The sequence below is a fragment of the Primulina eburnea genome, unplaced genomic scaffold (assembly GCF_022965805.1).
Source record: "Primulina eburnea isolate SZY01 unplaced genomic scaffold, ASM2296580v1 ctg739_ERROPOS11973397, whole genome shotgun sequence".
Lineage (NCBI taxonomy): Eukaryota > Viridiplantae > Streptophyta > Magnoliopsida > Lamiales > Gesneriaceae > Primulina > Primulina eburnea.
In genome coordinates this window covers 2067532-2085489 of record NW_027331510.1, presented here as the reverse complement: position 1 = coordinate 2085489, position 17958 = coordinate 2067532, and the positions used below count along the sequence as shown (strand labels likewise).

At 34.2% G+C, this 17958-nt stretch overlaps 2 protein-coding genes across 4 annotated transcripts; one reads left to right on the top strand and one right to left on the bottom strand.

Moving 5' to 3' along the window:
* Positions 1–1016: 1016 nt before the first annotated feature.
* Positions 1017–3426, bottom strand: LOC140821836 (uncharacterized). Its single transcript, XM_073182475.1, has 5 exons — positions 3012–3426; positions 2634–2889; positions 2473–2566; positions 1644–1755; positions 1017–1362 (listed from the first exon to the last, which is right to left on the bottom strand). The coding sequence occupies exons 1-5, from the start codon at positions 3149–3151 to the stop codon at positions 1176–1178; spliced, it is 789 nt and encodes a 262-aa protein (XP_073038576.1). The 5' UTR covers positions 3152–3426; the 3' UTR covers positions 1017–1175.
* A 9815-nt stretch (positions 3427–13241) lies between these two features.
* On the top strand, positions 13242–14881 carry LOC140822131 (cyclin-dependent kinase inhibitor 6-like). Of its 3 annotated transcripts, none has more exons than XM_073182881.1 (4): positions 13242–13719; positions 13872–13926; positions 14123–14305; positions 14408–14881. In XM_073182881.1, the coding sequence occupies exons 1-4, from the start codon at positions 13380–13382 to the stop codon at positions 14481–14483; spliced, it is 654 nt and encodes a 217-aa protein (XP_073038982.1). In that variant the 5' UTR covers positions 13242–13379; the 3' UTR covers positions 14484–14881. The 3 variants fall into 3 exon arrangements, with proteins under 3 accessions (XP_073038982.1, XP_073038984.1, XP_073038983.1); XM_073182883.1 differs by having other exon boundaries at positions 13243–13718; positions 13880–13926; XM_073182882.1 differs by having other exon boundaries at positions 13255–13718; positions 13877–13926.
* The last annotated feature ends 3077 nt before the right edge of the window (positions 14882–17958 follow it).

Genomic DNA, 17958 nt, shown 5'->3' with positions numbered 1-17958 from the left:
AGAAAGGAAAAAGAAAAGCAAACTTGAAATCGGCCTGCAGCGTCAAGAAAATCCATGTACACCTTAACCTCTTGTATTAACTTAAAAAAGTTTCTGTTAGTTTGAAAAACTTGATGAGTGTATTTTAGATTGGGTGAGGGGTGTAATGTTATGGAGAAGAAAGGATGCTGGTATTTTGCTCCTTCTGACGGCAAAGGCAACAGTTAGATGGGTGGCGATGGAGATATACGACTTTATGTTCATCACTTTGGTTTCTTGGTTGGCTATGGCGATTGTGGTCTCTTTGTTTGCTTGGATGGAGACTTAATCGTCTCTTAATAACTAAGTTATATTATTTTCTTGAAGGAAATGATTAAACAGATAGCGTATCAGTTGAAAGTATAATTCTAGAGTCACACTCAAACACTGATGAACAGTTGCGTTTAACGAAAATAAATACCATGATTCAAGATGTAATATGTAGGAAAAAAATTAACTAATGAACATAATATTTGGTTTCAATTTTCTGGAAATGAAAGAAAGAATCCATGTACGTAGGCCACCCATCATATATACATGTATACATATACATATATATGATATCCAATATTCGAACTTTACTTCATTTTGATATTATATTGTCTGGTGCAGAGAGAGTCCAGATTTGTCAAGATTGGAAATCAGCGAACAGGCAACAGTAGACACGGCCATTTTATGCCATCAGCGGATCAACGAAGCGATTCGAATGATGCTTCACGCCTTCACGTGAGCGAATGGCATGTTTACGGACAAGCTCCAGAAATTTATTAGTAAGTTAACCGGGATACAGAAAGAATCCAACAAGGAGAGGAAGATGGAATGGCTGAGTTTTTTTTTTTTTTTTTTTGTTTAATGTAAATTTCTTATTCCGGTGTTTTTTTTTCTTTTTTATGCCGTAAAAAGAAACAGAAGCCCTGACGATGTCCTCTTCCGAAGTCGCAATTAAGTAATCAAGAAACCAGAGTCGTCCCTAGACAGATTCGAGGGTGGACGCTAGCTACGTTACAAGCAACATACAAAAATGAACGTTCACACCAATTAAGTCCTAAAAACATTACACGCTACACTGGTGACATGATCATAATCTATAAAAATACAAATCCAATCTAAGAATTATACGTATATGCAGCAACATACCACCTAGGGTTCTATATTTTTCATGGGACTGAGGTGGGTCGAAGGTCGATTTCTTGGGTCCAGGCACATCGGTCCTGAACGTGCAATTGCCAATACGTTTGAGCAAGTGCATCAGGGTCCATGGACCCGTCTCCTGCTCCTGCATGTGACTCCCCGACTGAAGAAGTACTTGAGGATCTTTGTTGCGAAGAAGGTTGGATTGTACCCCTGCAGTCAAATACCAAAATTAGTTATAACGGAAGGCATCCAGATATGCCACGAAACCGAAAGATGGTGCGTGGACCCAGTGGAAAATGGTAGATCTAGTTGCTCCTTGCTGAAAAGAATGTGGTGTGTGTGTGTGTGTGTGTGTCTATATATTCTAGTCGGCATGGGGGCAAAAGTGACAAGATTCTATAGGATCTCGTGGATCATCATGAATCATGCAGACTGCACGTAGGGAAAAAATTAAGAGAATGTAACTTTTTAAAAAAAGAAGGAAAAATTACCTAGGGTTGCTGACTATGCCGTCGATTATGACATGAGCCACATGTACTCCCCGAGGCTGGAATTCTCTGGCCAGGCATTGAGCTAACCCTCTCATAGCAAACTTGCCACAGCCTGTTAATACATATAACAGTAACAGTAACAATAACAATAACAATAACAATAATAATAATAATAATAACAACAAATTAAATTTGTGTTGCAAATTTTAAGTGCTTTCAAATAACAAATTCAAAAGTGATTTTTCCAAAAAAAATTGAAATTTGATCACTTTTACATTAGTTGATCATGTTCTATTTGAGTCGTCTCAATTGTATCTTGCAAGTATAATAAGATCTTGCAGATATCATAGTCAAATTTGTACATGCAAAGTACGTATATTTAGAATTTTATTAGAGCTCAATATCAAATAGAACAAAATTTGAGTGTTTCTGGATATAAATTTTTTTAAAGTACAAACATATTTAATATTTTTGTTTAAAAGGTGGCTTGGCTAAAAAAAGGTGCTTGAAGGAGATTTTATTCCCACCAAAAAGAAGTAATACAATTCGTAAAGTATACACTTTTGAGAATCTAATGTAGCTTATTATTTTAACATTAAAAGCATTACTCGATCTTAATTGAAAAACAGTACTTAAAAGATCATGTCTACAATTAGTATTTCTTTAAGCCAATTGACTGATTGAAAATTTAATAAATATTTTAAAGTTTACACATATCATAACAAATAATTTCACTAGTTCATATATAAATATAATTAATAAGCGAAGAGTAAAAGAATTAATTAATGGCGTTGGAAAAAGCTAGCTAGTAAGTGTATTAATGACATACATAAGTCGGAGAAGCCAGCAATCCCGTAAAGAGAAGCGGAGCAGCCGGTGAACATAATCGTCCCTCTTCCTCTATCCACCATGCCCGGAAGTACCTGCGATTTTCTCCAAATATTCAGTACCAGCTTCCGAATTTTTAATTTGGAGTACTGCACCAATTACCTGTTGGGCACAGTGGAATGCGCCGACGGCGGAGACGGCGATGGATTTCTCGAAGTGATCGAGCCTGATATCGGCAAAATTGGTGGGGATCCACGATATTGGATGGTAAACGTTGTACACTAAAACTTCCACGAAACCCAGAGACAGAACCCCCTCGAATGCATCCTTTATGCTTCGGGACTCGGAGCAATCGATTCGGATTGCGAATACCTGCGCTTTCTCTTCTCTCGCTATTTCATCTGCAAATCTTGACAGTCTACCTGTAACAAGTAAATCAGCATCGATCTGGGTAACTGGTATAGTGGTATATACATATATACGTATTTAAATGAGGTGGAAGTGGTGGAGAAAGTAATTGTATATATGTAGGGAGACTACTGGCCTAGGTCGCGGGCTAGAATGGCGACAGTGTACCCTTCATGCGCGAATTTCCGGGCAATGGACCGGCCGAGCTTGGCACCGACGCCTACTATGGCGGCGATGCCTTTCGGCGAGGCGGAGCTTGCCATGTTACGCATCGTGTGTGTATATACTATCTAGCTAACAATAATATTTGTACGCAATTGTGGATGCATAAACAAGATATTTGAGGAGATTTTGGGGGGGATCTGGCATGGAATTGGATGAGTTTCTTTCAGCGATCGTCGCTTTCTGGGCTAAAATTGGTTCCCAGACCGGTGGCAGTGTTCAGTACGGTGTGCATCTGCTTATGATTGATGAATGGACTCTATAAAAATGCAAGTAGTTTTTTTTGCTTCTTCCTGGTATCCATGTCAATATGTCATCTACTCCAGCGGAGCAAATTATTTACAAAAAATGTAATATATTTAAATTAAAATATAAAGATATTATTATTATTTTAACTCTAATAATCGTAAAATTCAAGAGAATCGACACGAATCATGTTGATGGATAATGACTCAATTTAATTATTCAATTCATCATTGAGACATGACCTAATTTAATTATTCAATTCATTTTTAAGGTCGAAATTAATTATAAAAGCCAAAGCCCGCTATACACTCCCAAAAAAATCTATAAATAGAAGGGGATTCTCATTAGTCAAAGGAGAGACAATTTTATGCTTAAACTTTTTGCTCTCAATTTAACATCTTTCATTGTTTTCTGACTTAAGCGTCAGAGTGTCTACGTTGGGCAAATCCCAATACTGCTGACGTTTGTTTGTGACAAAGGTGATAACCACAAAGATTTCTCTCCACCACCAGTTAATTGGAGTTGTTTACAAGCTAGCTAGAATGTCCTTCTACAATTACTTGAATTCGTTTACGAACTTGCAGAGTAATTCAGATAATCATAATTTTTAATTACATTACATGTCTTGGCTACATAAATGCAGTTAGATAGAGAAGAGCATTACAGTTTTTGGTATATTTTCCCACAGGAAATTCTGGCTTCGTACCTGAAAGAAGATTTATATGATATTTTCTTAGCAAGTCATTTCTTATCCACTTGATATGTAAGACCAAATGGCCACGACATTCCAAGAAATTTGTTTGTCAATTATCACATGTGCTACCTCACACCCCCCGATCCCGTATCCAATTATATTACAAAATTATTAAAAAAATTAATTTTCATCTCGCACATGAGAACATTTCTAAATAAAAATAGGTAAATATTTAATTTCCATGAAATAAATATCTCCAGACTAACTAATTTTGTTTATTTGTGAGGCATAATATCACAGGAATAAAATTAAAAAAAGAATCTAAGGACAAATCGTTTAATAATTAATTACAAACAATTACTTGAAAATAAGAAATATCGATGGCTTAAATTTTTAAGTAAACGAAAGTAATCTTCATGCCTACTAAAACTCAAATATTCTGTATTTTAGTCCATTAACTCGTCAAATATCGATCTTGTTGTATTAATTTTTAATTTTTCCACTGTTTTACACGTATTTATCAAAAGATAATATAATAATTTCAGTTCTAGTAATAAATGATTATTAATACGCACAAGTATAGCATTATTATTTAACACATTATTGGATGGGTGCATGCCTGTCATCTTTATTACGACCAAACAAGTTGATGATTGGTGGGCTTCACACTACATATTTTTATAAATAAATTTACTTGAATTTATATGCATACAGTAAGACTTCGAATAATTGACTTGATTTATATCTATAAAATTATAATTTTAATATAAAAAATAATATTTTTTTATCAAACGAGTGGGAGATTTATGTGAGTGAATTATATTTTTTTTTTGGAAAGAATGTGAGTAAAATTTTTGACTGTCATTATGTGCAAACTATTCCAATACTGCTTAATAAACAGTACATGTATTATATATACATCAATCTCGTTTGGAGAAAGTAAAATGAATGGAAGCTAGCTGATCGCATCGACGGCAAATCCTTCACCACTACTTTCCTTTGTTTTGCTTTAAATCTTTATTCCTTTTTTTTTCCTTTCACACACACACACACACACACACACACACATATATATATATATATACACACCTCTAACATCAACATCAACTCGCTTCGGTGTTTTATAATTTAATAATAAATATATAATATGCCAAGCAATGTAAAAAAATATCGAATTTTCGGTATATCGAAGTAATCGTATCGAAAAATACCAAATTTTCGATATATCGAGATATACTGAAAATTCGGTAAGATAACAGTATCATTTTTTTCTCGTACCGATATTTTCGGTACAGTATACGTTATCATAAATTTCGTTATCATACCGTACCGACCACCTCTAAATATACCATGGTTTTTAATATTATATATTAATGAAAAACTACTATAAAATTAATAGCAAACAAAATTGTTTAATTTTAGCTAAATTTAAATAATCCTATCGTTCCTCATCTTATATAACACCGACGAGAATGATAATAAATAAAAATAATAATTATTATATATATAATCAATGAATTAAGAATTTTTTTTTCAATTTAATTATATTGTGAAAACTATGCGTGACGATGAAATTGAGTAGGAAGTTCTAGTTAAGTATTATAATCATTTAATCATTATTTGATGTGACTTCAAAGACAAGAACATGAGATATTTTTTGGTTCTCCTATTTTTATCCACGATTATTAGATTTGTTTCGATATTTTATGTAAATTGATTGATGAATTAACTACACGTGATATTAATTCTATTTTAAAAAATAGAGTCAAAAGGTGAATATTCGTTTTATTTTTTTGTTACTTTATTGAGTAAAATAATAATATATTCGACTTTTGTATACGTATATGTAAAAAAAATCTTAAAAATATATATATATATATAGTATCATTTCATAAAAGAATTGAACTGGTTTGCGAACTTTTCAAGTCAATTTAAAAAGTATTCTTTTTGTATTTGAGCTTATCGAAATCGAGTCAAACTCGAGGTCAAATTATTTTGTTCGATAGTTCACGAATCTTAGTATTTCATCGATATATAATAATTATATATTAAATAAATAAATTTCGATTATTTTGATTACTTATTTTTAGCAATAATTCAAGAACATGTTCTAATCTTTTAAGCCGAACTCAAACTCGATCTTTAATTCGAACTGAATTTCACAAAATATTATTAATTTTTTCAACTTCGAATCGAGTTCAATCTCGAATGAGTTCAATCTCGAATAGAACTAATTCGAACAATCAAATTGTCGTGATATTCGACTTAATTTGATTCATTTACATCATAGATACAATACAATGAGGTGAGATATTTGTTTAAAATCAAAACAATTAATTAAACATCCTACGCAAACTGGTGATATTTGAACCAAAACTGGGTTTTGGGGCCTCGTCACCACATTTGATAAGGTTTTTTTTTTTTTTAAATGCTGCCCAAATTTAATAACAAAATATCCGGAAGATCTGGTCTGAGTCCATTTATATGTCTCCCTTTTTATTGGGCTGACTACTTAGTTGTATGAAATTTTAGTGGGCCTAAAGGCCCATTTAAAATATGTAATTATCGCGGCTTCGAGGTGGCTAATAATTCCCGAGTCCAAAGATTACGAAAACTCGTTGGAAAATTTTCCCACCTCCACGACTATTTCATCATACATCACGTTCATTTTTCCCCAACTAGGTTTAACAAAAATAATATAGTTTACCATCGTAAAAAAGAAATTTTATTTTCCAAATAATGCTTCAATTTCATGACACGTTGCAAACCTCGTGTATGTCGTTGACAAAATATATTATAAATCTTATTCCCATATTTTGTAGAATTCTTTTATAGAAAGATGATTAGGTCAAACAAACATTATAAAAGGAAAAGAGTGAGATGACCACGTGTGAGTTTTTCGTAGGGTTTGGACAGCAAACTTTTGCAGAGAATGCAAAGAAGATAATTTTCATGTTGAAGAATTTGAATGATTGATTCACGTTTATACCGTGTTGCTAATTGGTGTTGAAGATACTTCAAAAAGAACACTGAAGCAGAGTGTTGATCGAAGATGGTTATTTTATTTGTTTTAAGCAACTTCGGTTTATATATGCATCTAGTTTTTAGTTTGGTTATTTTGATGCATTTTAATTCATTGGAATATCGAATAATTTAGTTTTTTTATTTTCACTAGTATTGATTTGTGTAAACGATTTACATATTCCTCTAGTGAATTTTTGTCATGAGACGTTGTACAAGTATTTATACTTGTACATAATTTAAACATGTCTTTTATTTATTAAAATTATATGTGTGTGTTTATAATTAAATTTCGCTGTATGTTGATTGTTGTGTGCTCGTATTGACAACACTTTGTCACAACATTAAAAATCTGATACACACAGTTTATTTATCTCGTGTATTTTTATGATCAACAACACCCTTTCACATGGGAACCCCAAGGAATTGTTCTTGCCACTGAGAATAGTTTTCTACCACCGGGGGTGCATGATTTTCTATTTTTTTTAAAGACGGTTGCGCATCAGCTTTTGATTTGAATTCCAAATTACTTTGAACAATTGCATTCAATTGTGGCAATACCTGATTTTTATTTCTCTTTTTAAATGAAAATAAATAATTCGGATCCCCACATTTCTTCAATTGCCTTTGTTTTCCCTCCCTTCCTATAAAGTTTCTCATCAATTCCCCATCTAAATTAAATTCAAGTTAATACACTACAGACACCCTTTTAGCTACCTTCATATCAAAATCATCCCTTCCTTAAAAACAGTTCTTAGATCAGTGCTTCAAATTATTTTAATAAAATATTTAAAATTATATTTTCTGTTGTTTACCATATTAAAATGGAGACTGTGATACACGTCATAGAATGAAAGAGATCCCGAGACTGTGTAACCATGAGATTAAACATTTGAAAAAATCTTAAAATATTTAATAAGTACTACTCATACCAAAAAGACGCATCTTCATTTTGATCGAGAGTTCGTCTTTTAAAAACTCTAAAGTTAAGCGTGCTTGACTTGAAACGATATTAGAATAAATGACCCCTTGAAAAGTTTTCATGATGATATAAACACATTTGAAAAGCCCGTGTTAGTATAATAAGACAAACATCGAATCGGGTCATTACAAAATCTATTTGGAACTTAGTTTTTTTTTTCTGTCCCCGTAGATGACTTTGCAATAATTTAATCAAATCATTTGCAGTATACGTATAATTGAAACTTTTGAGTTAATTTTAAGCTAGGTTTTGACCTTGCTTTTGAAGAGAATTTTAGGAGATCGATCCATAGGCACAGCAAAACGAAAGTCGCCATTTACATGAAATATTATAAATATATATGGGCAGGAAAATTTCAACAATCATCATTTAATATTAATGTACTTCTCCCACATTAAATTTGATTCGAGTTCCATCACCATTAAATTTTATTAAACCTATAATTTATTTTTAATAATTTCTTATATAAAATGTCGTATAATTATTTATAGCCACTGTTAAGAAATCAGTCGTTTATGTTTGATGTGACTTTTAATAATATAAAATCAATGGTACTTTACATTTTTCATAATTTAATTAATGATTCTTTATAGTTTTCCGTTCCCTAGCTAAAATTTGGTGTCCAAACTCCAAATGCCTTTGTCAAATTCTTATAATATTATATTAATATAATGAAAGGAATCTAATTGTAGTAGCCCGAATTCTAAATTGGGTAATTAACGGAGTAATGGTGATTAAGAAGGTTTAAGGTGTAATTTTGGCTATGGTCATGATCGGACGGACCGAAGAGGGTTCGGAAGCACCGAAGAGTTCGGACGATCCGAAGTGTAGTTCGGTGAATCCGATCATAGGTGTCAAGTGTTGATCGACACGTCATTTTCCATGCATGTTCGGACGGTCCGAAGTGTATGATCGGAGGATCCGATCATGAGCTGTCAAGAGCCAATGGACACGTAGCGTTCGGACGTTCCGAAGTGTTGTTCGGAGGATCCGAACATGACCTATAAATAGTGCTCGGATTTCCTCATTTTGACTTGCCAATTTCTTGAGTTTTCTCTCATTTTGGAGAGTTTGGAAGGTTTCTAGGGTTAGTTGTTGGTCGAGCGATAGCTAAGAGCTGCCAGGAGTAGTAGCGTAGCGGCGCCTGAGTTTCAAGGCAATCGACATCAAAGGGCTGTCGACGGACGAAGGTAAACCCTAAACCTTTGGTAGTACTAGGGAGTGCTGGTTTTGCTAGTTGAGCATGGTAGTATTGTTCATTGGGTATGCTTTTGATGCGTAGGCTTGTTCTAGACCTGATTAGCGGTGTTGCGTAAGGCTAGGCTTGCTGTGATAGAGGTACGAAAGTACTATCCGAGATATCCTGGTTGAGTATACATTCATATATGTGTTGCATGAGTATTTGCTGCATTGTTATATGTCATATGATGCATGCTATTATGTCACGTTTATTACTGCACGTTGCATTTCATGTTGAGCCGTACCTCCTTCGAGATAGCCTTTGCTGTTGAGCTGTATCTCTTTCGAGATAAGCTATATCTTGGGGCCGCTCAGCCCTGTCTTGTGGACGCATGGACACCGAGAGTACACAGTGGCCGACGGGTCGGGAGGGCTTCGGTGGTCCGGGACATTTTAGGTCCACGTCTGTCTTGTAGTGGATGCAGTGACCCAGAGGTTGGACCGCGCGGCACTATCCACTTGGCGCCTCTAGACTGAGCATTTTGAGATCCTTTGTGATTCCTGTTTCTTGACTACCCTGGTATCATATCATAGCATGTGCATTTCATATAGGTTTGTATACTCATACTTTTGTACTGGGCGTTCTTATCGCTCACGTCCTCGGTTTTGTTTATTCTTGGACACCCCATTCCCACGGGGCAGACCTCAGGTTGGACAGCTCAGGAGGAGCAGGAGGAGGACGTTGAGTAGCTGGTTGGTTTAGTTTATCGGTATTGTTTTGATTCGATATGGTTGTATTGGATATTTATTTTGAGTTATTCTAGACTTCGATTGGGTTGTATAACCATTATTTTGTTGACTTTTCCGCTGTTATCTCTGATTATTGTTAATTAGGTTAATTGCATGCTTAGTTTTTTACTAGTAGGTGATTCTGGAACGGGTCACTACACTAATAGTCACTTTTAATTATTTTAGACATGTATGTTTGCCTGCCTTTAATTTAAAAACAATTTAGCATGTTTAGTAATTCCTAAGCAATCACTTGCATCTTAGTTGCTTTCCCCTTTACCCTACGGGAATCTCATCATTTCAAACGGTGAAAATTTATTTGCTTGCTCGCTTACCTTTTTGAAACAATAATAGTTTTTTTTAGGAGTTTTCTAGTCCATACATATGTATTTAAATATATCTTACAACAATCATAACAATCGAGAAATTAATCGTTTTATAAAAAATTATAATAAGTGTTAGGTGCATAATTTAAAAGAGTTCAATTCAAACTAGAGTATATCTCTTCTGATATGGTCTCACGAATTTTTATCTGTGAGACGAGTCAATCATACCGATATTCATAATAAAAAGTAATAATCTTAACATAAAAAGTAATATTTTTACATGAATGAGCTAAACAAGATATCTGTCTCACAAAATACGATACGTGAGACCGTCTCACACAAGTTTTTGCCTTCAAACTACACAAAGGTGTAATGATATTAGTGCACACAATGGTCAATTGTAATATAAATATAAAGAGTAGGTCTCATGTGAGACCGTCTCACGGATCTTAATCCGTGAGACGGGTCAACCCTACCCATATTCACAATAAAAAGTAATACTCTTAGCATAAAAAGTAATACTTTTTCATGGATGACCCAAATAAGATATCCGTCTCACAAATATGACCCGTGAGACCGTCTCACACAAGTTTTTGCCAAATATAAAACATTGCATGGATGAAATAATGTATCAGATTTTATATATTAACATCAGATAATGTGTTTTTATTGGGTAAGTTGAATGACCAATAATTAGGTGCAATTTTCAATTTCATGATCATTTATTAATATCGTAAATGTTAATTAGATACTGACAATAATATAACATATAATCTGTGTATCCAAAATTTCATATCTCTAGTAATAATAATGTTGATAGTGATGACGAGATATAGTAATTTGTACTCAACCTATATTAAATATTTTGACGATGATGGAAGAATGTAAGTGTGGGCTAGGATAATTAGGGGTTGACAACGTGACAACATCATTTATTTCCATTAAAGTCTGATTATCCAACTTGTCTAGAGATGTACAATCAACATGCATGTTATCTACTTTGATTGGCGATAATGAATTCAGCCCCACATTAACTCATAACACATGGTATAAATAAATATTAGATGCGTAAATTAAAATTTTATATAATTTCCTAGCAAATAACCATATATATATATATATATATATATATATATATATATATATATATATATATATATATATATATACACACAAAATCGAACACGAGATATATATTGGCATGGAAAGATTTGGGCTGCATGCATGCCAATTTTATATGGGAAAAAAATTTAAAATTATATGTATGATTTGTATTTGCTTTAATATTAAAATATTGATCAAAGCGACGACATGTTGATATTAAACATTCATTCGATTTCTCGCGAGTGATGTGCCCACCATGATCACTCACCAAACGGGTCTGTGCATGCCTTTATGGCCCTAAAATAAATGGACTTGCATGCCATGTCTCGTATCGTCCTCATATTATATAAACATGTTGTTACTTGATTAAATTTTATAAAAAAAATTACGAATTTGAATTTATTCACTTATTTTTTCAAGATTACATTTTCCACTTTCAAAATGATTAATGTATATATTTTTTGTTTTTGCTCTAAATAAACAGATAGAGAGATCTGTCTCACCTCATACCATGTTGTTGACGGCTTTCATCGTATATATGTTGAGACACAAGATCATATATATTAGCCCATTTGGTGTGATATAGGGGATTGATACATATATATATATACAATTTACTTAGGTATCTCTGATACTTGAAGAAGCTGGGTGGTTGGCTGTGGATTTTATTTTCCAGCCATTTATGATAATATAAAAACTCATATTAGACGGTCTCACTGGTCAATTTTTTGAGACACATGTTTTATTTAGTTTATCTATGAAAAAAGATCCGTGAGACAATTTTTGTGATAATTAGAGAAAAATATAAATGATGGGGAAATTAAAAAAAAAAAAGTAGGCTTTTATTTTTGCTTTCTTATTTCTTTCCGCTGCGTAAAAAAGCGTGAAAAGAGAGATATTTCAAAGCCTTAGCTTCTTTTCCATCTGCTTTGAAATTTGGCCTTTCCCCTGTGTGCAAAAATAAAAGACACCAATAAAATAACAACTACAAAAGACATGCAATTTGTTAACATAAAATAAAAGTATCCAGCTTTTGTTTGTAGGTTTTTCTAGCTAAGCAAATAATTAAAATTATACTAGATCTTGCCAAATTAATCTATGAAATATTAATATTAATTACTTTGTGATATACAAATTTTGTTCTGATATAATTAAAAAGCAGAAGATGGTTTAATCTTCAAACAATGTTGGTATGGGGTCTAGCAAGTTTATATTGACAAATTACGCCACAAGGTTAAATTTGTAATTTTCCGAAAAGAAGCGATTATCATGCTTTATAGTGAAAAAGGGCATGCCGTGTGATAAACAAGATACTAATTTACAATAAATTCATAATATCTCTGTATTCTTAGCTGAGGGATGTTTTGGTCTAGTCGAGTAAGAAATATATAATTTTATTTCACAAAAGTAAAATGGTATTATAAATATTTTGTATGAAAATATACCTTATATAACATTATCAAGTACAAAACAGTACAGTAATTAATTTATCAAAGAAACTCTTGTGAGACGGTTTCACAGATCAATTTCGTGGATCAAATCTCTTATTTGGGTTATCAATGAAAAAGTATTACTTTTTATTATAAATATTGGTAAAATTAACCCATCTTACAGATAAAAATTCTTTAAACCGTCTCACAAAAGATTTATTCTTAATTTATAAGATAAATTTACATGTCATTAAAATCCTCGAAAAATGTTTGTTAATCACACAATGGCTAAAATTGCATGTCAGATCTGCGTAACGGTGAACGTCAGGAAATCCAGTTAACGTTAACGGAGTTTCAGCCCACCATCATCACCACCCACCCAATCTCTCTCTTATAACACATGGAAAAAGTAATTATCCGACATTGCAAAATTTTGATCAGTACTCTCTCCTTGCGCATGGTGTAGGCTGAGGCTCGGAAATTTTGTTTTGCACGAAGTTTTCTTCAATGGGAAGGGATACGAGCAAGTGCAAGCGTTCGAGAGAGGCGGTAGTGGAAAAGACGGCGCCACAGATTGGCGCGAGGGTGACTCGGGCTTCGACAGCTCAGCAGGCGGTGGACAAGAAGAGGAAGATTGGATTGGGAGAATCGGAGATGACCGCGTCCTTAGTGCGGCTCGAAACGCGACTCTTGGCCGTGGTTCCAGCGGGGAATTCGGAGTTGTCGATGAGTTCGGGAGATTCAACATGCCACATCGGTGGTTCCGATCATGTTTTGGCATCTTGTTGCTCAAGCAACGGATCGATTCAGCCGGCCAAGGGGAGTACGGATTTCGTAGATCTGGAGGTAAATTTTGAATGAGTGGTTGAATTCTACGATCTCATACTTCTTAATTTCTCTGCAAGTTACGGACGGTGGAATTAATCTCGTCTTAGAGCTTTAATTGTTCTTCAAAATTAATACACGAGGTTCCAATTTTGAACTCCTTTTTCCTAAACGCACAGGAGGAGAATGAGGAATTTTCTGCTACATCAGCTGGCAAATTAGAGGAGAGGTAAATATATGATATGATTACATATTTAAATCTTCAAGTGAATCATTCCCACTTTGATTTCTTCCACGTACAGTTCCACTCAGCACTGTCTCTGACCTTCACTCACTTCCATGCGCAGAAGTGGGCGACTGTTAGAATTTTCTTTTCTTTTCCTTTCACGAGGAATAGTGGTTACGAGAAGTCACATCTTTTTCAGGAGAGAAACGACGCCGTCTAGACCGGTTCAAGCTGAGTTAGGCGAGCTGGAGTCTACTGCGATGCCACGCGAGCCCAATTTTCACCGACGTTCCATATCAGCGGAGAAAATGCCGTCCGACGTTGAACTCGAAGAATTCTTTTCTGCTGCTGAAACGAAAATCCATAAACAATTCATGGACAAGTAATCTCTCTCTCTCGCGCTCGCCTTCGCCCCGCGCGCCCCCCACCGACCAACCATGGTAGCTAATGTATCATAGAAATTTTCTATAATTTGTGAATGCAGGTATAACTTTGACATATTGAAGGACGAGCCATTAGAGGGACGCTACGAATGGGTTCGGTTTCTAGTAAATCCTTGAAAATGGAGAAAAAATCGTGGGTTTCTTCAGTGAAATCGATCGGTTAAGGTAATCAAGATCAGTATGTATGGGTTCGACTTCCACTAATTAAAGCTTAATCAAGAACTAAGGGTCCAACGATTTATTCTGTAGATTTAATTTGTGGCTAGTTCAATTAGCTGGGATAAATGTACAGCTACCTAGCTAGCTTCTTCTTTCTTTATGTTATCATTTCTTCTGAGTTCTGTCATTAGTGTAACTGTAGAGATCAAGAAGAAATTGATCGAGATACTAGATCCTCTTTCTCAAGTGTAAGGTAAATTATTTAGTCTCACGATTTGAAACTTCGTTCTGCGATGGATTGGAAATCTAATCCCTTATGTTAACATTGAAAATAAAAGTTCATTCCTCTCTTATAACTTACTCGGTTTTCTTTCTTTATTGTTAATATTTTCTTGAACTTGTAGTGTTTTCAAACAAGGGTTGAACCAAGAACTTGGTAAAGGAAAACCAAGATTTTTACCACGAGAATCAAGTGATGTGGTGTGACATTCTTTATTTAATACGGAAGTTAGGAGAAAATTAACGTATAATACAGAATATTTTATGTATATATTTTGAGGGATTGACCATATGATTCCGTGGGATCGCACATGATTATTCCTTGAGTATATAATTTTTTTTAGGCCTTGCGCTTAATGTGGCCCTCATTCCATTTTCTGAATAATTTACGGGTAACGAAAAAAGAGTGAATATACGCAATGAGTAATAGTGTGAGCTTAGAGAGTTTGGAATATAAGAGTGAGAAGGGAAGGAATTAATGGTATGTGATGTTGGTATTTGGTAGATACTGGTACAAAGCTACAGAACAACAGTGCTTGCCGTGTAAGCTATACGGACACGTGCTCCAGACCGGAAAATTAAGCCGATATCACCCGCCCATGTGGCTGTGTTTTGTGTGTGTGTTTGTGGACCTAATCTGCCCAAGGGAAAATTAATAAAACAGGTTTTTATTTTTTCGAAATAGAAATAATTAGAATTGATGGTTAGTGATTATTAATTCAATGAAAATATATTTTTTGGTAATTGATGAAAAACTGATACGAAATGGAATGATTAAGGATTATTTTGGAAAAGCTAAAGATGAGATAAAATTATTCACCAAGGAAATTGTATGGAAACATATTTGATGAAAAAAGAAGAAGAAAGAAAGTAGAATGTGGATGCATATCAGATATATGTACAAATGTTCGATTTATGATTTTATCCGTACACGTATGATGTATATGTGTGCTGCATGGCTTTCTTTTTCTCTTTTGATTTTACTCAAACTTAGCTCAGTAGTCTCCTTCCTTTTGCCTTTTATGTTAAACCCCACCTCGGTTCCTTACCAAGTACAAATGAGCCAGTGAAATCAATTATTACTCTTATTCTTTTCTTTTATATATGTAACATATATATATTGCATGGAAACATGCATGTGTAACAAGAAGTTTGGCACCCCTACTCCCCATTTCCGTCTTAAGTTTGAATTTTCTAACTACATATCATTCTTAGACCTTTTTTTTTCTGTGTATAACAATGAAATACGTTCCATCTATTTCTCTGGATGTTTTCATGAGTCAACGATTAATCCCTTATAAATTCCAAAATTTACACTTCAAAAAACCATGGAATGGTAATAATACATGTGGCCTTGAATTAGAAAGAGTTGTTGGTTAAAGAGGGGGAGAGAGAGATGTGATAGAGATAGTTTCTTTTTTCACAAAGGAAATGGAACAAGAATAGGTGGGTATGGAGGGGTAGTGGTCCTTTGATTCCCTTAATGAAATTGGTGGGGGTAAAAGCATCATATAAATAGCTAGGTCGCCACCAATTTCATTTGGGTTTTTAACTTTGGGTGAGAATGAGATTAATTGTTTGATGTTTCTCCAAAGAAGATGAAAATGCAACTTTCAAGTATTAATTAGTACCACAGCTTTTGGTTGTCTTTGTTCCCACCGACAAACAGTATCAGTATCTACATAAGTTTAAAGGGTAAGGTTTAAAAATAAAGGTTTTAGTAATCTTTTTTCATCAGATGTGAGTGAGTGGGTTTCATTGGGATTTGCCAATGGGAAGGTATGTCTAGGTGTGAGCGATGTAATGATTAGGACAGAGAGGGATATAAGGGTAAAAAAGAAATTCTGAGCATCTTTTATTCAGGATGTAATTATCATGACAACTAATCATCCCATAAATTTTATTAATTAATCCGATTTATTTATTATAAATGAGCTGAAAACACAGTATTATATGACTTTTCACGAAAACGAGATGATCCAAATCTTAAACTTTTATTCGATGCCTTCTTTCTTTATCGGAATCTCTTCCAGTTGTGGAAAATAGCGGCTCCCTTTTCTCGTATAGAGCAGAGGCCAATAATGTAATGTTTTTTCATATAAATAATAGTGACATATTAAAACATGTGAATTTGTAAATCTACTCCAGATTATAATTCTTACCGCAATATAATTTCTTAGATAACTATCAATCAACGCTACTAAATTCGGGTATTGCTTGCGTGTCAGTATACATTGTTGTCCGTAATACAAACAAAACAAGAATTACATTTCTCCAACCACATATCTTCCTATACTTGAAATTTACATACAGCACCTGCTAAAATTTTTATGCACACAAAATGAACTGAATAATGAAAGATTTAGAAATGATGACGAAAAACAACGAGTCGGGACCCTACTAAATCTTCTGCTCCGCCTACACGATATCGATGGAAGCAATTGTTCTGGTCGACATGTATCTGTTGGAGCTTTCCTTTGCTGCAGCAGAAGACGATCTGTCAGATCCATCCTTTGAACCAGAATAGCCCACGGACTTTGAGCCACCACCTTCTTTTGCTAATGCATAAGCAACTAGTGCCTTCACAACCTGCCGGAATCTCCTTCTGTAAGTTGGTAGCTTCGCTGAACTTCTGATAATCCCCAACATTCTGCCAAGAAACGTCGTTTAAGATTTTATTTGCAACTGAGGGGAGACAGAGATAAAGTCTGATACACTAGTTTTTTACCTACGAATGAGGCCCTCGATTTGAGCGGCTCTGATGGAATCTTTAGGAACAACACTCCCATTTTCCCAAGATTTAAAACACTGTCCATTGTTTCCCAAAAGAATAAGTTTCTCCAGATACTGTGTCTCGCCTTCCTCCAAGTTGATCGCTCTAATTTGTTCCTTGAGGACCATTATTACAGGGTGGAAAAACCAGTCCGACAGTCTATCCTGGGGTCTATTGTGATAATTAACCTCTGTATCGTCCATAAACATAAGACCATTTGATCCAGTTTTACAAGGCTCTTATAATTTAGGATTCTGACACAAAACATTAATTAAGAATCAGTTAATCACTATGATTCTTTTACGTTGTTTATATATTTATCCATATATTTCTTAGAACTGCAAGAAGCCCTGAAAATTTTAAATTGGAAAACTATTAATT

Coding starts and splice junctions, on each gene's coding strand:
- LOC140821836 (XM_073182475.1), bottom strand. CDS start 3,151: ATGCGTAACATGGCAAGCTCCGCCTCGCCGAAAGGCATCGCCGCCATA. Junction 2,567..2,633: donor CATTCCACTGTGCCCAACAG/GTAATTGGTGCA, acceptor AGAAAATCGCAG/GTACTTCCGGGCATGGTGGA. Junction 1,756..2,472: donor TGCTGGCTTCTCCGACTTAT/GTATGTCATTAA, acceptor ATGTATTAACAG/GCTGTGGCAAGTTTGCTATG.
- LOC140822131 (XM_073182881.1), top strand. CDS start 13,380: ATGGGAAGGGATACGAGCAAGTGCAAGCGTTCGAGAGAGGCGGTAGTG. Junction 13,720..13,871: donor GGATTTCGTAGATCTGGAGG/TAAATTTTGAAT, acceptor TTTTCCTAAACG/CACAGGAGGAGAATGAGGAA. Junction 14,306..14,407: donor CATAAACAATTCATGGACAA/GTAATCTCTCTC, acceptor TTGTGAATGCAG/GTATAACTTTGACATATTGA.